This window comes from Macaca fascicularis, chromosome 14 (genome assembly GCF_037993035.2).
Source record: "Macaca fascicularis isolate 582-1 chromosome 14, T2T-MFA8v1.1".
NCBI classification, from domain to species: domain Eukaryota; kingdom Metazoa; phylum Chordata; class Mammalia; order Primates; family Cercopithecidae; genus Macaca; species Macaca fascicularis.
Genome location: NC_088388.1, coordinates 12,218,270 through 12,240,611, shown reverse-complemented (window position 1 = coordinate 12,240,611; position 22,342 = coordinate 12,218,270). Strand labels below are relative to the sequence as shown.

Sequence of the window (22,342 nt, the reverse complement as noted above, 5' to 3'; positions counted from 1 at the left end):
GTGCAGTGGCCAGATCTCAGCTCACTGCAAGCTCCGCCTCCCGGGTTTACGCCATTCTCCTGCCTCAGCCTCCCAAGTAGCTGGGACTACAGGCGCCCGCCACCTCGCCCGGCTAGTTTTTTTGTATTTTTAGTAGAGACGGGGTTTCACCATGTTAGCCAGGATGGTCTCGATCTCCTCACCTTGTGATCCGCCCGTCTCGGCCTCCCAAAGTGCTGGGATTACAGGCTTGAGCCACCGCGCCCGGCCTACTTTTCCTTTTTTAGCTCAGGAAAATATATCAGGCTCAAACCACTTCTCAGGCAGTTTAATGGACACTAAGTCCATTGTTACATGAAAGTGATAGATAGCAACAAGTTTTGCAGAAGAGAGGAGATAAAAGGGGGAGACAAAAGATGTACAGAAATGATTTCCTGGCTGGTCAACTGGTGGCCAGTGGGAGGTGATGGTGGACCTAGACTGTGCTTTTCTGTCTTGTTCAGCCTTGACTTACCTTGAGAGAGAGCCATCAGGAAGGTGCTTCTTAGCAGATGGGAGGAACTGCTGAGAGAAGATAGGCAGAGAGCTGGAGCCCCTGGAGTTGACTGTGTCTGTGTTTGTGACTGATTATTGGCTATGTCTTGGGTGGGCAGAAACTCGAACTTGCTATGTAATTTGTGTCTGGTTATTCAGAGGAGTAAGATGGTGATGTTCATCTGGCAATCAGCTGAGTTGAGACTGGGATAAGACACTGGTTTTCATGCGCTGTTTTTGTTTTAAAGTTATGAAGAAAAAAGGTCAATAAAATTATAAAAGTGACCAAAATGTCATGTTCTTTGAGAACATTTGAAAATATCCCAAGTGACCATGACTCCAAATAGTTTTCCTTTTCACTCAACATGCTGTGTAATTGCACCCGATTAACAATGGGTGGTTTGAGAGTGTCCACAAGATGGCACCATGCTCCATAAAATGGCCATAGCAGATGGAACTTCAGCCATTAGGAGGAGGATGCTTTATTTCATCTTGCTGGGAGAGGAGTTTTAATACCTTGAATAGATTTCTAGATCTCTCATGTGAGATCAAAGGAGTGCCTTTGAGAAAGTCTCACAAGTTAGATCATCTACGTCATAACATCCAAGCATTTACTTTGCCACTACTTGTAAACCGAAAGCTGCCATTCAGAAACCATTTTCTTGTTCCTTTTGTAAACTGAAATCCAAGGTATTGTTTCCCATAGAGATCGCATGTTTTTGAACTTTGAAAGTTTTATAATCCTGAGAAAGCTTGGTGGGGAACTGGCCCATTTGAATGTCCGATGTTTTAGCATTCCTGTCAGGGCCATTTGAAGTTAACATGGACACTTATGTAACTGTCCGAAATTTAAGCTGGCAATGTCTTGACAGATTAAACAGTTAGGGAGCCTGAAGACCAGTAGTTTTCAAGTTTTTTAATGGAGAAACCTATTCTTCAAATGTAATCTTATGTGAAATTTCAGGATATACAAGTGCCTCTGGTTGAAGCTGGAATGGGATAAAGTTTACCCAACAATGGCTTCATAACTAGGGTACTTTTTGAAAACTCTGATGCTGACAAAAAGTTCTATCCCAAGGGCAGGTAACTTTTGAAACTGATTTTCCCAGATTATACCAAGCCACACAACTTATTTGAGCTCTATTTTCTTTTTCTTTTTTTTTTTTTTTGAGACGGAGTCTTGCTCTGTCACCCAGGCTGGAGTGCAGTGGCCGGATCTCAGCTCACTGCAAGCTCCGCCTCCTGGGTTTACGCCATTCTCCTGCCTCAGCCTCCCGAGTAGGTGGGACTACAGGCGCCCGCCACCTCGCCCGGCTATTTTTTTTTTTTGTATTTTTTAGTAGAGACGGGGTTTCACCGTGTTAGCCGGGATCGTCTCTCGATCTCCTGACCTCGTGATCCGCCCATCTTGGCCTCCCAAAGTGCTGGGATTACAGGCTTGAGCCACCACGCCCGGCCTTGAGCTCTATTTTCTGATTCAGGTAGATTGCTTCTAAGTCTGCAGTAGTAGTGATAGGAACTAAAGATGTAAAGATGGTAAGATTTCTTTTTTTTTTTTTTTTTTGAGACGGAGTCTCACTCTGTCGCCCAGGCTGGAGTGCAGTGGCGCGATCTCCGCTCACTGCAAACTCTGCCTCCTGGGTTAAAGCGATTCTCCTGCCTCAGCCTACCGAGTAGCTGGGACGACAGGCTCCTGCCACCACACCTGGCTAATTTTTTTGTATTTTTAGTAGAGACAGGGTTTCACTGTGTTAGCCAGGACGGTCTCGAACTCCTGACCTCGTGATCTGCTCACCTTGGCCTTCCAAAGTGCTGGGATTATAGGCGTGAGCCACTGTGCCTGGCCCTTTTTTTTTTTTTTTTGAGACAGAGTCTCTCTTGTCACCCAGGCTGGAGTTCAGTAGTGTGATCTTGGCCTTAACCTCCTGGGCTCAAGCGATTCTCCCACCTCAGCCTCCCAAGCAGCTGTGATTACAGTCTCAGGCCACCATGTCTAGATAATTTTTCAATTTTTTGTAGAGATGGGATCTCACTGTTGCCCAGGCTGGTCTTGAACTCCTGGGCTCAAGCAATCCTCCTGCCTCGGCCTCCTAAAGGCTAGGATTGCGTGTGCCATCCTCTCCCAGTGCTGGGATTACAGGATGAGCCACCTTGCCTGGCGAAATGTTAAGATTTCTTAGGAGTTATTGCCTCAGTGCAGTAACTCTTGATAATTAAGGGCTTATACCCTGTGGTAGTCAAGATTGTAGTGGTTTTCTTTTGTCTTTTGAAGGTAAGTTTGTCTCCTATAGAATTTTGCTATCTAACTTTCTGTGTGCACACTGCAGGGAAGATTAATGATGCCTACAAATGTTTTTGCTCAGGAGAGCTGTCTTAGTTGGATGGTTAAGAGGCATTGCTCTGCAGTCCAGCTCTGAGGGATCACACTTGCAGAGAAAGAATTTAGGCAGATAGGACTTAGGGAGACTATTTGGAAACTAGAAATGAGTTTAAAAGTAAAGAGAGGCCAGGCACAGTGGCTCACGCCTGTAATCCCAGCACTTTGGGAGGCTGAGGTGGGTGGATCACCTGAGGTCAGGAGTTCAAGACCAGCCTGGCCACCATGGTGAAACCCTGTCTCTACCAAAAATAAAAAATTAGCTGGGCGTGGTGGTACATGCTTGTAATCCCAACTACCCGGGAGGCTGAAGCAGAATTGCTTGGACCCAGGAGGCGGAGGCTGCAATCAGCTGAGATCATGCCACTGCATTCCAGCCTGGGCAACAAGAGTGAAACTCTGGTCTTAAAAACAAAACAAAACAAAAACGATTAGCCTGAGATAGGAAGATGACTTGAGGCTGGGAGGCAGAGATTGCAGTGAACTGAGATGGCAGCACCACTGCACTCCAGCCTGGGTCATAGAGCTAGACCTTGTCTCAAAACAAGTAAGTAAAAATAAAGAGAAAATAATTCAGAATGGAAAGCTGAAGGACAAAAGGGCAAGGGCATTGCCTCATGAATAGGAGGAATTGATACATGTGAAACTTGGTGAGATTACTGACAATCTCACATTTGAACACGGGAGTCATCAGAAGGAGTTTGCCTTCCTCTTCCTTGCCATACTCCACCCTTGTCTTGGTGTTTTCTCGAGGGTCCTGATGTTCCTTCCTCTGCCCAAGGAGCTTATACAAAGGGGAGTCTAGTGATTAAAGAGCACAGAGAGGTGAACAGTAACTTGTAGCAGAGGCACTCAGGAATCCTGCACACACACAGGAACATCATGGGTTACAAATGAAGTCTTTTGGTCAAAATTAACTTTATTTTTCAACTTCACAGGGATATGATAACAAAATTGGCACACACAAAAAGATACTGATATTGGGCCTGATTTAAAAAAATGCCTCTGGCCAGGTTGTAAAAAAAATGAACCAAGATAAACATAGGAGTTGGAGTTGTAAAAACGTGAGTTGGAATTCGTTCTGCCATGATCTATTTGACCAGAGGCAGCTTTTCCTCTCTAAGCCTATTTTATGTCTGTCAGTAGATTTGAGATCACTCATTTTACCACTGTAACATTCTGAGCCTTTTGTCACTGTGTGTCCCTTTGTGGCCATGTGAAAGACCACTGTGCTGTAGGCTGAGAAGGCCACAGTGGTTCAGGTGCTTTGAGGACCTGGTCTTGGCTCGATAGAGCCTCACTGGTGTTTGCTCAGATTGGGCAGCCTGGGCCCAAAGCCATTTGGCTAAACAGGCTGGTGACACCACACACAAACTTTAGGCGGCAAATAGGAAGGATCAGCACCTATTTTGGAGTCAGGAAGCCAATGAGGTACAGCTCCTCAATTCTGCTTCTTTTTTTTTTTTTTTTTTGAGACAGGGTCTTGTTCTGTCACCCTAGGCTGGAGTGCAGTGGTGATCTCAGCTCACTGCAGGCTTGACCTCCTGGGCCCAAGCGATCCTCCTGCCTGGACCTCCCAAAAGTGTTGGGATTACAGGCATGAGCCACTGCACCCAGCTTGCTTCTAATTTTCCTACCCAGGCTGTTTTAAACCAAGTTATCCAGCTAAGTTAAATGTGCCCAAATGGAAAACATCTAAATCTTCTGCTGCCCATTCTTCCTGTGTCTTTGTGTTGACAAACCTCTAACCTTCCACGTCTTTGTGCTGACAAACCTCTCCATGGGTGGTGCCTCTGACCCTATCCCAGCATGCCTTAGGATGCTCATCTCCTTGCTGTCTGCCATCCCCTCCCAAAACTAAATGTAGGCTCTGTCTTTTCTTCCTAGTTTGAGGTTCTTCTCCCAGTGTCCAAAGTGATCAATACGCCTAGAGTAGATGCTGCTGAAGAGGCAAAGAAGTAATCCCCCCACCTGGAAGCAAAGGCTGTGGGTTGGAGGGGGAAACGGGTATGAGGGCTGATGATAAACCCAGGGAGTAAAGGCTCCTGAGGCATATTCCTATGTTTGCTCTCTGGAGAGATGGGCTAAATTGTTTATCTTTTAAAAACCAGGTGATTAAAAAGTTATATTTTAGTATTACACTGATAGGAATTTAGGATAATCTCTTCTAAAGCCTATTTGGTCTCCAGAAGAGTTAGATACTTGAACAAGAGTGGACAGAGTAAGATACCTAGCTATAGCAACGGCAGTCACAAACTGTTCTGTGGTTTTAATCTTCCTATCTCTGATTTAGAAGTATGAAGTGATCATATTTAATCTTTCTGCTCCTGCTAAAAAATACTAATGCTATAACATCATTTAGGTTATAGAAAGTTTGTGCTTATAGCCCTTACATTCTTTATGACTGAAATGTGTATCTTTCCTCATGACTGATAATTATCTCCCAGTTTGGTCACTTATGCTAACTGCTATTTTATTAAACTTGAAATTTTAGGTTGGGAAGCAAAGGGAAACCACCAGGCATCCCCTTTGTTTCTAGGGAGAAAAGACTAACTTGTCCCATCTGCTCATTTGCTTATGGAGCTAAAAGTAAGACTCCCAGTCCTAGGAGTGTTCTGTTCCTGTTAGATGGTTAAGAAGTGAAAAGAAGTGGTGAATTAAAAGATGAAAGGGCTTTTAAATAGCCAGCAACTCTCTACCATCTGTTTTGGTAAGAGCTAGCACCTCTTGTTCTCTTTAGACCCTGGAGGGAATAAAACAAAATCAGTGGTTCCAGGATCCTTCAGAGCCAAAAGACTCCAATACCACAGTCTTGACCTTTGCCCTTCCTGCTTCTGAAACTGGAGAATGGCTTCTACCAGCAGCCTAAGGCAGACGTAGGTCATACCTATCCCTGGGCAGTGAGCTGAGCTCCTAGAGACTGAGTTGTGCTGGACCTCAGAGTTCTAAGCATTAATGATTCCTTGCTGTTATAATTCTTGCTCATCAGGTTCAACTGCTTTATCCCTCTGAGGTTTGCAAATGAGGATGGAGAAGGCACTGAGAAGTGGACCAGTGAGCTGAGCTCACCCTTTGTATGAGTGGATTTTTGGTTTTTTTTTTTTTTTTTGAGATGGAGTCTTGCTGTGTCGCCCAGGCTGGGGTACAATGGCGTGATCTCAGCTCACTGCAACCTCCACCTCCTCGGTTCAAGAGATGATCCTGCCTCAGCCTCCTGGGTAGCTGGGATTACAGGCGTGCGCCACCACACCCGGCTAATTTTTCTCTTTTTAGTAGAGACAGGGTTTCACTACGTCAGGCTGGTCTCGAACTCCTGACCTTGTGATCTGCCTGCCTCGGCCTCCCGAAGTGCTGGGATTACAGGTGTGAGCCGCCATGCCTGGCATGAGTGGAATTTTAGTGTTAAATCTCTTCCTGACTCTGGGTTCAGTAGGTCCCTCCTCTTCTGTTACCCTCCTGGTTCTCTCTGCTCACCAACCACCTGTGTGTGCCAAACTAGAAAAAGGAAATAATTTACACCCCTGCCCCAACAGCTCCTTCCCTCCTTCTGGGGGCTTCTGTGTCCACCAAACTTTGGGTCTTAGAACTGTGGCTAGAAGATAAAAGGGAGGAGTTTGAGTCAGAGCCTTTATGTCCCCAAACCCACCCCCCTCTGAGTATTAAACTACAGTGGCATTGTCCCTCAAACTCCCCTCTGCTTTGGCTCCAGAGTCTTCCTCCTCTTCTTTCAGACTGGACAAGGTGGCTGTTGTTATTGGTGAAGATAGGCATCTAGCCAGAGCTGCCCTGACTCCTTTAGTGAGCTGCAGGAACAAAATGGGGGCAGACAGTGAGGGAGGCAAGCGGAGCTGAACCCACCAGAGATGCAGCAGTGAGGTTAAGGCCTTCTTCCAGCTGGAGGCTTTCCTCCCCTCTACTTTAGAGAAAGCTAGCTTGGGCCATGGTACTGAGGGGAACCCCAGTGAGGGCAAAGGCCTGACCTGGCCACAGGGCCAATAAAGAATCCTGCCTTTGCCATGGTGAACTCCATCCCACACGACTGGGAATACCTTCTGTTCACTCCCCACCCTACATGTCATCATTTCCATTGCCCTGCCCTCTTCCCTCCCTACCGGCCATCTTCTTGGGCTCAGATACTCACTGGATGATGTCGGCGAAGGCTGATAGCAGGGGCTTGGACTGGTACTCTATGCCATGCTTGGCACACAAGGACTGCACCAGGGGAGCCACTTTGTGGTAATTGTGCCGAGGCATCATGGGAAAAAGACTTCAGGGAGAACGAACAGCAGGGAGTCAGTGGTTCCTGCTTCTCTGCTCCCACCTGTACCCTACACTTATACCCTCCCCAGGACCCTGCTTCCCCAGGCTCCCTACTCACTGGTGCTCAATCTGGAAGTTGAGGTGTCCACTGAACCAGTCATTGAAGGCAGACTTGTGGACATTGCATGTGGCCTGGAGCTGGAGGAAAAGGTCAGGGGAGAGCATGTTGAGTATCAGATGGAAAGGCCAGCCCAGCATTCTCCAGGTAAAGCTGGGTGAGGCAGGGACGTGAGACTGTCTTGGTCACTCCCTTCACATGGTAGCAGAACAAGAGCCTCAGGCTAATGAGAAAATGCTGTTTGGGGGACTTTTTGTTTTTGCTATTTTCACCTACCCACCCTTTTCAATAGTTATGTTATGCTCCAGTCTTCTGAGTGACTGTCCCTTACCTGGGTGGAAACCCAGTCCATGTTCCGGTCATGATCAATGTGCATGGGTATATGGTTCATCTGTGTCACCCACACAAACCAGTTGCTTTCCAGGAACCTGTTGAATGTTACACAGACAAAAACAGTATACACAGAGCCCAGAATTCGGATTTCCCCCTCAGATAACTGCTCCAGCCTATCTACTTTCCCAAGCCAACTCCCGAAACACCCACTGTTACCCAAAGCCCCAGCACGGCCCCTAGACCAGACTGGTCACTCCCCAACATTTCTTTCACCAGTCCCTACCCGCCCCCACCAAATACTACCTGACTATGAAGAAAAGGCCCAGGAAGGCTTTCAGTCCCAATAGTGGCACATAAGTGAGGAGTAAGCGGATGTAGAAGGTGATCATCCAGGCCAAGTCCTATAGTGAGGAAAGCAGTGAGCATAACAGTCACGAACAGCTCTTCTCTTCCTGTCACCAGCTCTTTCTTTGTATGGTGCAGCCATTCTCCTGGGTATCCAGACTCAGTCGTCTTCAGCTTCTCAGGGGTCCAATCCTGCAATATCTAGTGCCACTGCTCCTTTCTTCCATTCCCATTGGCACCCCCCAGCTCTTCTTGCTGTCCCCTTCAAAAGTACCAAGGCCTACAAGGTCTCCTTGCCTCTAGCTCTTCCCAGCCAATTTAAATCCTTCAGCATGCTGCCAAATGAATCTTCCAGGACCATGGCTCAGTCCATGCCAGTGCCCTGATGAAATCTCTCATTGCTTTTCTGTACACTGAACCAAGCACCATACTCTTCCCCTGACACTAGTCCTCCACAATATGTCTGGTTGTCAAACTTACCCCTCATTTCCAGCTTTTCTGCTTGAAGTTCATCCCCACTGCCCCACCTCTGCCTGTCAGAAACCCCGCCCAGCCTCAAGGCCAGCTAGAAAAGTGACTTTACAAAGCCAGGTGCAGTCAGGCCCCTTTTGGAGTCCCCAGAACCTATTGCCTGTACCTCTTTTCCGATTTAACAACCACATTCTGCTTCATCAGAAGTTTCCTTGAAAGTAGGTATTATCATTCATCTTGCCCATTCCCAACTCAGCCCCCTGGCATTATGCCCAGTACAAGAACCTCTGGAGACACTGGCTGCATGAAATTGCACATTGGGAATCAGGCTGCCTGCTAAGCTCAAATCATTTTGTCCCACTTAGAGAAGGCAAGGATCTGTGTCTGCTTCTATTAGTTTGCTCTAAATTAGGCCTGGAGTCAGCCTCAGTTTCCCCTGGGGAATCCCTATGCCCTACTCTGGGTGCTGGAGACAAGGATGTGGGCTTCTTGGGTCATGGATACTCACCACCCACTTCTTTCGCTGGATAACAAAATAGAAAACATACCACTGGAAGAAGAAAGGCACCAAGGCTGGGGGCCCAACTGGGGAGGAAACCAAGACAAAGAGGAGGCGTGAGCACAAGACGGTCATGAAAGGGCCAGTTGATGCTGGAGAGATGGCCTCTAGCAGGGGACTGCCTCTTCCGATCATCCCTTCTGTCTCCCCTCCAGCTGCTTGAGTGCTCTGCAATCCACTGGAACCAGCAGGCACCGAAGGTGGGCATAAATCCAAGTATGGGGAGGGCAAAAACTCTTAAGAGGATGCCAGGGAAGGTGAGGGGCGTGAGTGGCACTCTTAAGTGACAGGCAGCCTGGGAACTCAGGCCTCACGCATGGGACTTGCTCTGCTCCCACACCTTTATTATTTTTCATTTTTCTTCACTTTCCTATATACACACTTCATGGATCCCACACCTTTAAAAGGGTGCCAATACTCTCTTACTTACCTTGGCCACAGTCCTGTCCCTACAGTCATCTGCCCTTTGTTCCTGGCAGCTCCACCATGCAGGTGAAGGGGCAGAAGCAGGAAAGTGTGTGTGTGTTGGGAAGGACCCTATGGATCCTTCACAGGCTGTGAAGCTCACTTCCTTAGACTAGGGAGATGGGCTTGTGCCACCCCAATCTGAAGCCCTGGAGGTCAGTCGTGGGAAGGAACTGAGGGGTCTCTCTTGAAAGAAAACTGGGAGTTGAAGAAGTGTTGCATTCTACATGCTGCCTCATTTCCTTTTCTGTAGCCCTTCTCTGTGGCACCTGATGCTACCCATAACTCCTAGTATGACAATGACCACCCACGGCTCCTCCATCTTGATGTGCCATGGATTCTAAAATCATTTCTTCCAGAGGTCTCTGCTCTACCCTTCTGCCCCATCCACCTTTCTCTATTAGTGATAGTTGGTGATAGGCAGTTAGGATGAATTCCTTCAAACTAAAATAAGATCAGTGGACTCCTTCCCTCCCTTCTTTAAAAAATTTGAAAATATAAAGGCGTTTAAAGCTCATTTTAGGCATTATGGAGCAGAGTTGTTGTTTTAAGAAACAGGATCTCACTCCATTGCCCAGGCTGGAGTGCAGTGGCACAATCAGAGCTTACTGCAGCCTCAAACTCCTGGGCTCAAAGGATGCTCCCACCTCAGTTTCCCTAGTAGGTGGGACAGACTTTTAAAGCTGGGAATATATGGAATCATCAGAAAGATCTTCTCAGTTCTAACAGCAATTCCTGTCTCCTCCAGACCCATCCTTCCAGAACTATCCGTACCTTTGTTCCTCTGGGGGTTGGACTGGGCTCTACCAGGTTACCTTGGCCCATCTTGACAAAGTTTAAGATAAGGTTGAGGGTAAAGCAAAAGGCCTCTCTACACTCCAAACACCCAGCTTCCTAGTGGAAACTGGGGTTGGATGGGAGGAACTAGTTTGCCCCCAACCAAATAACCTTCAGCCAATCATCAGCCTAACTTCACTTCACTCAGTTGAAATGGCAAACTGCTCTCAAGCAGGGAGTAACTGGGGGTGGGGGTGGGGTACTTCCTGTAGCCTCTTTCCTTAAAATACCATAATCTCTTGGAGAGCCACATCCTCCTCATTCCCTCAGCATTCCCTCCTGAGGCAGCTCCCCTGTGTTGGATGGGGACACTCACTTAGGAAGAAGTATTTGTGCTGGTGGTTGTACGGCATGTATTTTTTCTTCTGTTTCCCAAGCTGTGAAGAAAAGCAAACACATGAGCATTCAGAGACCAGTGATTCCTCCCTCTGTGACCTTGACCTTTCCCTGCTTGGAAGTTTAGGCCTCCTCCAGGGCTGACAGTTTGTTGGTGCTATTGGAAAGCTCCAAGAGGCCCAGCCTTACCTGCAGCACATGGAACATGAAGCCCTAGGCTGTAATCTGCAGAGCGTGTCACACCATGGCCTGCAGCTGGATGGCCCATGCTCACATGAAGGATGTGCCCAGCACAGTCTACAGGACCACAGGCCCTCTTGTGTTCATTCTCTTTGTCATAAGGTTTCCAGGCCCCACTACCCTCTCCCCTTTCTCCCATCGTGCTTATTTATTTATTTACTTTTTAGACGGAGTCTCACTGTTGCCCAGGCTCGAGAGCAATGGCACGATCTTGGCTCACCACAACTTCCGCCTCCCTGGGTTCAAGTGATTCTCCTGCCTCAGCCTCCCGAGTAGCTAGGATTACAGGCATTTGCCACCACACCCAGCTAATTTTGTATTTTTAGTAGAGATGGGGTTTCTCCATGTTGTTCAGGCTGGTCTCGAAGTCCTGACCTCAGGTGATCCACCCACCTCGGCCTCCCAAAGTGCTGGGATTACAGGTGTGAGCCACTGTGCCCAGCCGCCATCGTACTTTTTGACATCAGAATGTCCATGGACAACCATATCTGCCCCTATACAGGTTAAGTATTCCCTCTATATCCAGCCTCTAACCCTCCCCATCAAAATCTTTTGGTCTCTTGACTTCAACATGGTCTCTTGACTTCAGGGGATTTTATCAAATCCCCTGCTGAAGCTGCTGAAGAGACGGGCTGGGGCCACCATGTCAACCAGCCAGCCTAGAACCCCTGGTGTGGGCTCACAAACCAGACAGCAAAGTTCTGCTGTCTCACTCCATGACTGTCTGTATCGCACTCCAATTAGTTCAGGTAACCAGACAACCACAAGGGTATAAGAGGAGCATTCAACCCCTGAGCAGAGCTCTAGCTCACCCTTCCATGTGTCCACAGTTCATTTATTGAGAGCTTATTCTGTGCAAGGCACTTCAGCTAGATGAAGCATGCTTTCTACATTAACAGATTCAAGTACTTGAGCACCTACTGTGTGCCAAGCTATGTTTTAGGTGCTCAGGATACAGAGGTGAACAATATAGACTTCCCACCCTCTTGGAGCTTATAACCTTAGGGGATGAAGCTAGTGATAAATTTGTAAACAGAGACCGGGTGCAGTGGCTCACACCTGTAATCCCAGCACTTTGGGAGGCTGAGGTGGGTGGACTGCATGAGCCCAGGAGTTTGAGACCAGCCTGGGCAACATGGCAAAACCACATCTCTACTAAAAACACAAAAATTAGCCAGGCTTGGTGGCACACACCTGTAGTCCCAGCTAGTCAGGAAGCTGAGGCAGGAGAATCTCTTGAACTTGGGAGGTGGAGGTTGTAGTGCGCTGAGGCCGCACCATTGCACTCCAACCTGGGTGACAGAGCGAGACTCTGTCTCAAAAAAAAAAAAAAAAAAAAAATTGGGACTCAAAGTAGCCTTTCTTCACCCCTGCCAGCTATGAGGCTGAGGATGGGCTGCCTGTTAGTGAATGCCTGGGCAATAGGCTGCTTGGTTCCATCCCTTTGGGGATATTGATGCCTGTGCTGACCCCATGACATCCACATCAGTGCCTCTCAAAAATTCCTGGAGGACAAGGAGGGGCAGGGGACACTGACCTAAATAGAACCCTTCTGACCACCAAGGGTCTAAACATAATGGGGCAAGTTATAGGGGTCATAAAGGCATTTGCCATTCAAGGAGGAAGCAATGGATGGGGCTCCTTTCCGTAACAGTTCCACAATAGGAGGCCACCCTGGTGGGGTGGGGCTCTGCCCCACTCATCCCACCAAACAAGGGTGCCCCTCTTTCAATTTTCCCTCAGTTAATGTTGCTGAAGATGGGGTGATTCTCACCACCACATCCAGGTCCTCAGCAAGCCTTGTTTACACTGCCTCCAAAACATATCCCAAATCCATTGGCTTCACCTGCTCCTCCCTGGTCTGGTCTGGACTCGCTCCAGCTTCCTCTCTGAGGTTATATCTGTGATTATACCTACCTTCTATAATTCATCCTCTCCACCTCCAGCCAGAGCAAGCCTTTTAAAGTGCAAAGCAGATTGCTATACCCACCAGAAACCCTCCAGTGACTTCCCATTGCTATTGGAATAAAACCCAAACTTCTTACCACACCATTTCCATGGCTTTCTAAGGCCCCACATGATCTGGCCCCTCCCTAGTTTTCTGGTCTTCTCATTTTCTCATTGCTTACTGTCTCTGAACATCCAGGAGCCTTTGTACTTGACTGTTCTCTCTGTTCCAAATGTTCCTTCCCTGAATTTTTGCAGTGCTGGCCCTTTTCATCATTCAGGTCTCAGTTCAGATGTCAGCACCTGAAGGAGGCCATATCTGGTCATGACTACCTCTCAGTTTCTGTCATATTTTACTTTTTTAAATCTGTAAGTCACCTTGAGCTCTGTTTACAATATTTTTTGGTTTTAATCTTTTTAAAAAATTATTATTTTTTTTACACACAGGGTCACGCTGTTATCCAGGCTGGAGTGCAGTGGCGTGATCATACTGCAGCCTTCACCTCCTGGGCTCAAGCGATGCTCCCACCTCAGCCTCCCAAGTAGCTGGGACCACTGGCACGTGCCAGTCGCGTCCCTTCATTCTCTATTTTTTATGTCTGCTGATAGGGATTTCCTGAAAACCCAAGTACCAGGAAGCAGTAAAGGTGATGGTGTGAGACGGTTCCCCTCCACTTAACCTGCCCGTGTCTTTTTTTAAACCCTCTGTAGTGACAGTAGAAATGCACAAGCCCCATGCTACTGCCCAGCAAATAACCACACTGCCCTTGAAGCAGCCACGGGAGTCAGACGGTGGGCAGGGCTGCTTCATCATCCACACAGTACTGACCGTAATGGTATCGGACATATAACAAGCCCAAGTCCATGCTCATGAGATGGGAAAATAAGAGCATTATGGACAGGTGGGGCATGAGCCTCAAGCTATGAGCTCCTCATGCCAGGCCAGCCAGTGCTGCCAAAGCCCTTTCAAAGTTCTCACGGCGAGATGAGAGCCAGGCTACCTTGGACTCATGCCTAGAACTGAAATGTTTTAATGACAAATTAATTCCTGGCAAGCTGAAACATCATAAAGTGGAGGAGGGGACCTGGAAGAACTCTGCAGCCTAGAGGCTTGGGACAAAGGGCTTTAAATTAACTTTCCAAAGATCTCTGCTGGCCTTTCAGAACCTTCCATTGCCTAATGCTCACTAAAAGTTCACCAGATCTCCACCCCCAGGCATTATTCCTTCAGCGGCTACATTATTTCTGCTCACAATCTCAGATGACAACTCAAACCCAACGCTGACCACCCAGGAAGTCAGGCTGGGGATCAGCAGGGTGAGAAGAAGTACTCAGTGAATGAATGTTCCAGATAACTGGACATCAAAGAAGAGTCAGACAATCCAACCCTAGACAGAGAAGACTGTGACAAGAAGGCTACCTAAGTGTGGGAGAGAAATACATAGTGCAAGGGAAATGCTTGCCTGGGACAAAGTCAAAAAATCACCTCCAGGAGGTGCCATCAGCACCTTCAAGGATAGGCCATCTCATCCTTTGGATGCTTCTGGTCATCCTCTGGATCCTTTGCAAAATGAGGTGCCTTTTATGCAGTAACGGTTTGCTGACTGAACGGTCTAGGGAAGATGGTGATTCCCTTCTGGGCAGCCCCCATTTATTGCCTGTTGCCTTCTAGAACTTCCAAAATCGCAAAAGCCCCAGCTAGCCCAGCTCCAGTGTCTTGCCCACATTGACATTGTGGGCACCTTCCCCAACCCCCCTATGTTGGCTGCCTCCTATTCCCCAAGACCTTTCCACTGATACCTCCACTTACCTCTACAGACAGGATCTTCCCCAAGGCAAAGAAGAAGGGATGCATGTTGATGTCTGGGTCTTTGCCGAAGCAGTTGGGCTTGGCATGGTGCTGGAAGTGCAAGTGGTTCCACCAACTGGCAGGGACCCCCTACAGAAAAGCAGGGACACGAGTATGAAAACCTTCCCCCAAGGCAGCCCTTCATTGCCTGGAGTTTCAGAGAGCCCCTCCCCATCCCACTGACCTTCAGGTGGCCAATCACAAAATGATGTACCAGATGGTTCCACTTTGAGGTGCTGAAGACCGACAGGTGCCCCAAGTCATGCTGCAGCCAGCCAGCCTGGATCTAGGTGAGAAGAGTCAATGCTGAGAGCAGCCCACCAGACCCAGTGTCCCCTTCACTGACCTCTGTGCCTCCTTCAGCCTCTCCCACTTCCTTCATCTGCTAAGGCCCATGATGCACCTCAGGAGTCAGGAAACATGGGGCCTAGTTCTGCCTCTGCCACTGACTCACACGTGAGTTGGGGCAAATCACCATCCCTTCTGTTCTTCAGTTTCGCCAGCTCTAAAGCTCATGACTTTTTTTTTTTTTTTTTTTTTTTTGAGACAGTTTTGTTCTTGTTGCCCAGGCCGGAGTGCAGTGGTGCAGTTTCAGATCACTGCAACTTCCACCTCTTGGATTCAAGTAATTCTCCTGCCTCAGCCTCCCAAGTAGCTGGGATTACAGGTGCCCGTCACCATGCCTGGCTAATTTTTTTGTATTTTTAGTAGAGTTGGGGGTTTCACCATGTTCGCCAGACTGGTCTCGAACTCCCAACCTCAGGTAATCTGCCCACCTCGGCCTCCCAAACTGCTGGGATAACAGGCGTGAGCCAACACACCTGGCCTGTTTTGAGAGCGAGTCCCGCTCTGTTGCCCAGGCTGGAGTGCAGTGGTGCCATCTCGGCTCACTGCAACCTCTGCTTCTCAGGTTCAAGCAATTCTCCTGCCTCAGCCTCCCGTGTAACTGGGATTACAGGCACCCGCCACCACTCCCAACTACTTGTTGTATTTTAATAGAGATGGGGTTTCACCATGTTGGCCAGGTGGTTTCAAACTCCTCACCGCAAATGATCTGCCCACCTTGGCCTCCCAAGGTACTGGTATTACAGGCGTGAGCCACCGCGCCTTTTTGTATGTTTAGTAGAGGTGGAGTTTCACCATGTTGGCCAGGCTGGTCTTGAACTGGTCTCAAGTGATCCGACCACCTTGGCCTCTGAAAGTGCTGGGATTACAGGCATGAACCACCACGCCCGGCCTGAAGCCCATGACCTATGATGGACTGACATCTGGAATACAGAAAGGACTCAAACATGAGCAGAAGGCTTGCCAAATGGGTCCTGACAGTTAAGAATTAGTGCTCAATCATTATTAACATGTTGGGCAATGTCAGTGGTGGGGAGGGAGCCAGGCTTTGCTAAAAAACCAGAAATTTGGTTCTTGGCACAGGTGGGCTGTGGCAGAGGACAAACCATGTAGAAATAAGGGAACCCTCGGAGAAGCAGCTAAAAAGGCAGTGAGAGAAATGAAGATGCCCATGTGGCTAAAGAGCAGACAGGCCAAGACAGTGGAATGCATGTTCCTGCACTCTCCCGCATACCTTCAGATCTACCCTACTTGGAGGGCAGGAATTCTTGGCCTTCCTCAAACACCAAAGGAGCTTTCCCCAGGGATACTGAGTGCACCTGACAAGCCAAAGGCTCTCACCTGAGCTGCAGTGAGCAGCACGGCACAGAGAAGGAAGGGCAAAAAGGATGTCCCAAAGATCCAAAGGGTGAGCCAGGCTGCACCATCCAGCAGCAAGATGTGCAGCAGGTACAGGAGGAAGAACACATGGTTGGCCTTCATGAGCCCCATCCGCTCCACTGTGGCCCGCAGCTCCCGGAACTCATCAGTCAGCTCTTTCTGCAGAAGAGGAGGAGGAGCTGTTATTCTCATCTGCACCCCAACACTACTGGAGACAAGGGCCCTCTCAGGCTCAAGGACCTCCCACTGAGGTAGCTGTAGGAAGTCCACATTCCTAGGCAAAGATACCACGACAATGAGGATGACAGAAGGAGGTGCTATGGGATAGTGCCTAAGAGTTCAGAGGACTTAAGTCCTTGCTCTGCCATTTACTAACTGTGTGATCCTTGGCTGTGTTGCTTAACCTCCCTGAGCCTGTTATCTCATCTGTAAATGTGTGAGAGTTATGAGTTTATGCTTGGCGCATAGTAAGTGCTCATACTGATGATGATGATAACGATGGAAGCCATGGTAGTGGCAGCCTTGAGGGAGCCATAGGTTGCAAAGTCATGCTCCCTTGGCCCTGTGACCTCAGGACTATGCAAAAGAAGCAGGGACCTCAAGATTCCCCAGAGCTACTACTGACTATGACTACTATGACTGTGATCCCATCTAGACTGTCCTATCTCCTCTCTGTCCCTCTCAACAACCAAGAGTTGCCACATAGCAAACACAGGGTCTCACATTCTTGGTGGGCTCAAAGCTGGGTTGCTCCGGAGACAGTTCTCCAATCAGGAGAGAGTTCATATACTTCTTCACAAGGCCCTTGTTGCTGTGGAAGGCCACAAAGGGATCCTGCAAGTGCGGGGAGAAGATGAAAAGTGAGGGAGCCAGCCCCCTGGACTCCGGCAGTGTTCACACCAAAGGTCATTCTCCTGCCTGCCGGAAGGCTGTACCCAAGTTGAAGTGAGAGGTGAAGCCAGATGGACTTCCTGGGTCGAGTGGGGACTTGAAGAACTTTTCTGTAGCTAGAGTTTTATAAAATGCACCAATCAGTGCTCTGTAAAAACACACCAATCCACGCTCTGTAGCTAGCTAGAGGTTTAGTAAAATGGACCAATCAGTAGGACATGGGCGGGGACAAATAAGGGAATAAAAGCTGCTCCCACCCCGTTCGCCACGCCCACCCCCCCCCCCGCCCTCCCCCAGCAGCGGCAACCTGCTGTGGTCCCCTTCCATGCTGTGGAATCTTTGTTCTTTGCTCTTCACAGTAAATTTTGCTGCTGCTCACTCTTTGGGTCTGTGCCACCTGTAAGAGCTGTAACACTGACCACGAAGGTCTGTGGCTTCATTCTTGAAGTCAGCGAGACCACGAACCTACCCGAAGGAACCAACTCCCGACACAGAAGCACAGGCCATCTCCCTTGGCCCAGCTGCCTTTTGAGGGTGCTCATACCCTTCCCAGGTGTCCACAGTTTAAGATCACCCAGCATCTGCTGTAGTTAGAAGGGTGCATCAAGGAATGGGAAGCATTGGCTGAGGGGGACCACCAAGGAACACCTGCCTGGGCTGGCCTTTCTCCTGGGTGTGTCCACAGAGAGTTTTTGCCCAAGAATTTCGGTATAGGTGAGAAACAGGAGGGATGGGTGGGGCTGTATCGGGAGTTGGTTCCTTCAGGTGGGTTCCTCTCACTGACCAAGAATGAAGCAGTGGACCTTTGCGGTGTTACAGCTCTTAAAGGTGGCACAGACCCAAAGAGTGAGCAGCAGCAAAATTTAGTATGAAGAACAAAAGAACAAAGCTTCCACGGTGCTGAAGGGGACCCAGCGGGTTGCCGCAGCTGGCTGGGGTGGCCAGCTTTTATTCTCTTAGTTGCCCCTGCCCATGTCCTGCTGATTGGTCCATTTTACAGAGCACTGATTGGCCCATTTTACAAACCTCTAGCTAGCTACAGAGCGTCGATTGGTGCGATTTTACAGAGCACTGATTGGTGCATTTTACAAACCTCTAGCTAGCTACAGAAAAGTTCTCTAGGTCCCTACTAGACCCAGGAAGTTCAGCTGGTTTCACCTCTCAGGGCTATGAGACTTCCGTCTCTTCTTGCGGGTCTTTTAATAAGTCCCTTTCCTCTCTTAGCTGGAGTTCTCCAAAAACCACAAAGAGAAAGACTGCCCTATGTCCGAACTGGGGCACTTGCATTTCTTCCTTTTCCCTCCACCGTTGTTCTGGGTAGGGCTCCACATTTCCCTAAGCACTGTGGCCACCTCCTGCCCCAAGGCAGCTAATTTGGGTTGTGCAAGGTAAGGTCCATAGCCGTAAGATTCACGTCCACCGGTCAAGCAGCCCCAGGCCCTGTAAGCGATTCAGCGTGTGGGGCGGAGCCGGCGGCCGGTGGCACCACACATCCGGACCAATCGCCGTCCCCGCCGCGGTATCCCGCTCCCCAAATCACACTGCGGGAAGCCCCAGCGTTGGTGCCTGTTTCGTCTGCGCATGCGCTGGCCCACGCCTGCGCCCTCGGCCGCCGTCAGTGTTCCCGAGTGGTCGCTCTGGTTGAGCCGCGCAAGCTCTGGCCTCGCCTTGTAGGCTGGTCGCGTCAGAGGGTGGGGCGGGTCTTCGCCCCGCAGCGTCTAAGCTCTGCTGCGACGTTATGGGCACCCTGGTGACCCGCGGCACACTCTGGGACGCCAGGGTAGTGGATAGGGACAGTGGAGGGCGTCACGCTGCAGGGCACGAGATCAGAAAGGGATGCAAGAGGAGGGGACGCCATTCTGGCCGCCAGGGGGGAAACGTGGTGAAGCGAACGCCCGGACTTTCGAGTTCCCAGGGCTGAGTCCCCAGCACTCCAACCCAGCAGAGGCGCCGGGGCCTTAGCTCTGAGGGCTGTGGTCTAGAAAGAGAAGCAGCAGACCCGGGGCTGGGGCGCGCGCCGACCCCACAGTGAGACCAAGGGAAGAAGGGACGGGACCCCGCGAAGGGCCTACGGCCCCAGAGCGTAAACAGCGGCCCGCTCCGCGGAATAGCTGAAGACCTCTCCAGCCTGCGGCTCAGTGGCCTCCCCGGCGAATCGAGGACAGCTCTGGGGGTCCTCTTTAAGTGTATGCCATTCCCAATCCCTTCTGTGCGCCTGCCGACGCTTGCCCTCCCCGAACAGTACTGTCCCTTTCGCGTCCTCCAGTCTTCACACGACGCAGCGGTCCCCAAGGCAGCGGTCTCCCCAAGCTTCCCGTTTCAGCCCCATCCTCGAGAATGGGCTCCTTTCCTGCTCCCTTTCCGCTCCTGCTGGCGAGTGGAGACCCGCATCTAGGTCCAGACGCGGCTGCGCTGCACCTCCTAGCCATCGAGACAGGATATGACTCCCTCCCCTGGCCACTGACTCCCTCCCTCCCCAGGCGGCCTGCATCCTTGCTCTCCTTCCTCCTAGCCCACCCAGCTCGGGGTCCTGTCCTCGCCCGGAGACCTGAGGCTCGGGGCTGCAGACGGAATGCACGACTGGGCGGCGGGGCCCTTTGTGTGTGCGTGTTGCTGGCCTCCATCCCCACTCCCCAGACTCCACTTCTCAGGGCCTCTCTCCCGCCTTTGCATCCCGCATCCGTAGGACACCCAATCACCGGGCAACAGGTATGTTCAGGCGCCTCCGGGCTTTCCTCCGAATTAGTCGGTGTTTGGCTCGGGGTGCGTAACTGTCTCGCCTGCACTCTGCCTCCGGTCCCGCCCTCTCTTGTGCCCCCGCCTGGCTGCGCTCACCGTGGCATCCTGCCCGGCGTAGTGGCTGATGACCCGGGAGCCCCCTGGATGCCGGCGGGTGAACTCGCTGACGTCGTACACCTTACGGTCGATCACTAGCCACCGCTCTTCGCACCCCGAGCGCTGCGCCACCTCGTCCCAGGTGAAGTAGCGCGGGGTAGGTCCCTGAACCGGGGTCTCGGCGGCCACCGGGTCGGGGGCCATGTCTGGCCTGGCGACGCCGGGCGCCGGCTCAGCAGGGGCTGTCAAGCGCGTGCTCGGGGTCCGCGGGCTCCGGGAGTGGGTTTGCTGGCGCGCGCCCAGAGCCAGCCGCTTGCGCGCGGGGTTTTCAGCACCGCGGCGCGGACCTCCGGTCCTCGCAGCGCGCGTTCCCATTGGCCGAGCCTCGTGGCGCGGGGAGCGAGACCCCGCCCCCCGGCGGGTCTTGGGCAACTCACAGCGGGGCGGCCAACACGCGCCCCCTCGCGGGCTCCCTAAAGGCGTCGCCGCCGGATTCCACTTCCTGACGTCAGGCGGGCGTCGCGGCGTTGGCTCCCAGAGGCGCCGCGGTGGGAATCGCGGTTCCCGTGCAGGCCTTCGGTGCGGGGCCTGGCCGGACCGGGTCTGGCGGGACCGCGCTCCAGGAGTGGATGGACGGAGGGTCCAGGGCTGCGGGGTAGCCGCAGGAAGGGTGGTCGGGGCCGGGGCCGAGGCTTTTCTGTGCACGAGGCTGCCCGGGCGGTCGCGGACATCATCTTTAGGCTGTGGATGCCGTCGCCGGGGTCTCCAGACGCTGACCCTCCAGTCATGGAAACTGTTGCCTGCTCGCCACGTCGTCCCGCCAATTGTGCCGCCCGAAGTAGAAGCCTGAGAGCCCTTGAAAGTTGCAGTTATCTTGTGAACAACATATTTAGGGTTTCTTGGGCTTGGTGGTGGTTGGGGGAGGGCTGTTAAATACCCCACAATTTTTATAACCCTGTTGGCCTTTTTTTAAAATATATATTTTGGAAAAAAACACTGAGATCCTTCAGTGATGATCCTAGCATCTCCTGACCCTTAGGTGTTTCACCTGAAAAACCTGGGTCTTCAAGCTGAGGCATTTCTGTTCTAGCCTGGAGGTGCCTGGGAGGCCTGGGAGACATTTTAAGCAAAGAGATTTGGCATTTAGATATCTGAGTTTTAGAAAGAGGAGTGGGAACGCACCCAAAAGTGGGGATGCCAGTTACGAAGCTGTTGCAGTTCTAAAGAGACCCAGAGTTTAGGTCTAAAATTTTATTTATTTCAACAAACACTATAAAGCACTTACTGCGTTTTGCAAACCTTAAGTCCATTTAATTCTCCTAACAACCCTATGAGGTAGGAACTATTAACCTCATTTACAGTGAAGAAACTGAGCCGGAGAGAGGTTATTTTGTCACACAGCTTGTAAGTGGAGGGCTGAGATTTGACCCTGGCCTGTGCTCTGAACTCCCAGGCTCTGCCATCTTTCTGATTACACTGGTATTTGGGCACTTGGAAAGGAAACATAACTGTCCCAAGCACTGAGCTAGATTCTGAGCCCCTAGGAGTCAGGAGAGGGTTATACAAAACAGACTAGGTGAAATATGGCTAGATTTCTGGTAGAAAAGGATTTAATTCATTCCATCCAAATTCTTCATTTTATAGATAAGAAAACTGAGGTTCGAAATGGGGAAGGGACTTCCCAAGTTCCCATAGGGAAGTTTAGATGTCCTGACTTCCAGGTAAGATGCCAGGCTATTGGACCCTGCTCAAGAATGATGGTCCACACAGCTGCACTTCTGTACAGCCAGTACTCCTTTTTAAAACACCTTGCCCAAAACTTGGCAATGTCTAATGAGAGCTACAAAACATTTTCTATTCTTTGATCAAGCAGTTTCACTCTTGATAAAGTTGGGGAGACTGTGCAAAGTTGCAGAAATAGCCAATTTAATAGCAAAAACTGGAAACAACCCTGAGTTCTGACAATAAGAAAATCACCAAGCTTATTGGGATCTTTTAGCACAATGAAGAATTAAAGAATGATTTTGAATGGCCAGAATGTGAACTATATTGATAGATACAGAATCCTTCCCCGTGAAATAAGCAGAACCCAAAGTAGTATGGGTTCACTGATTACAACTATGTAAGAAATTCAGGGGTATTAAATAACAGAAGAGAGGTCCTTTACATAAACCATTTTCCCTATAGTGATGGTGCAGTGGGATAAAAGGTGTCATACTGCTGGTAGAAGTGTAAGTTGAT

At 50.1% G+C, this 22,342-nt stretch overlaps 2 protein-coding genes across 4 annotated transcripts in view; one reads left to right on the top strand and one right to left on the bottom strand.

Annotated features, from left to right (window-relative positions):
• Window positions 1–3,791: 3,791 nt before the first annotated feature.
• Window positions 3,792–20,477, bottom strand: FADS1 (fatty acid desaturase 1). 2 transcript variants are annotated; one of them, XM_005577617.5, is made up of 12 exons: window positions 20,102–20,477; window positions 17,099–17,209; window positions 16,337–16,534; window positions 14,835–14,936; window positions 14,612–14,740; window positions 10,595–10,655; window positions 8,926–9,002; window positions 7,905–8,002; window positions 7,600–7,696; window positions 7,269–7,348; window positions 7,032–7,157; window positions 3,792–6,693 (listed from the first exon to the last, which is right to left on the bottom strand). In XM_005577617.5, the coding sequence occupies exons 1-12, from the start codon at window positions 20,474–20,476 to the stop codon at window positions 6,642–6,644; spliced, it is 1,506 nt and encodes a 501-aa protein (XP_005577674.3). In that variant the 5' UTR covers window position 20,477; the 3' UTR covers window positions 3,792–6,641. The 2 variants fall into 2 exon arrangements, with proteins under 2 accessions (XP_005577674.3, XP_045227912.2); XM_045371977.3 differs by lacking the exon at window positions 20,102–20,477 and adding an exon at window positions 19,966–20,044.
• Window positions 18,868–22,342, top strand: part of FADS2 (fatty acid desaturase 2) — a 105,588-nt gene continuing 102,113 nt past the window's right edge. The window contains exon 1 of one of the 2 annotated variants that reach the window (XM_065528063.2): window positions 18,868–19,975. In XM_065528063.2, coding sequence (XP_065384135.1) covers window positions 19,604–19,975 — 372 coding nt within the window. In that variant the 5' untranslated portion in view covers window positions 18,868–19,603. The remainder of the gene's footprint in view (window positions 19,976–22,342) is intronic. The other variant, XM_074013446.1, reaches the window with a different exon arrangement.

What these genes read in the sequence shown, in the direction of transcription:
- FADS1 (XM_005577617.5), bottom strand. Translation starts at nt 20,476, where the DNA reads ATGGGAACGCGCGCTGCGAGGACCGGAGGTCCGCGCCGCGGTGCTGAA. An exon ending in GGAAGATCCTGTCTGTAGAG is followed by an intron (nt 10,656 to 14,611) that starts GTAAGTGGAGGT and finishes TTTTCTTCACAG; the next exon opens with CTTGGGAAACAGAAGAAAAA. An exon ending in GCCTTCGCCGACATCATCCA is followed by an intron (nt 6,694 to 7,031) that starts GTGAGTATCTGA and finishes TTGTTCCTGCAG; the next exon opens with CTCACTAAAGGAGTCAGGGC.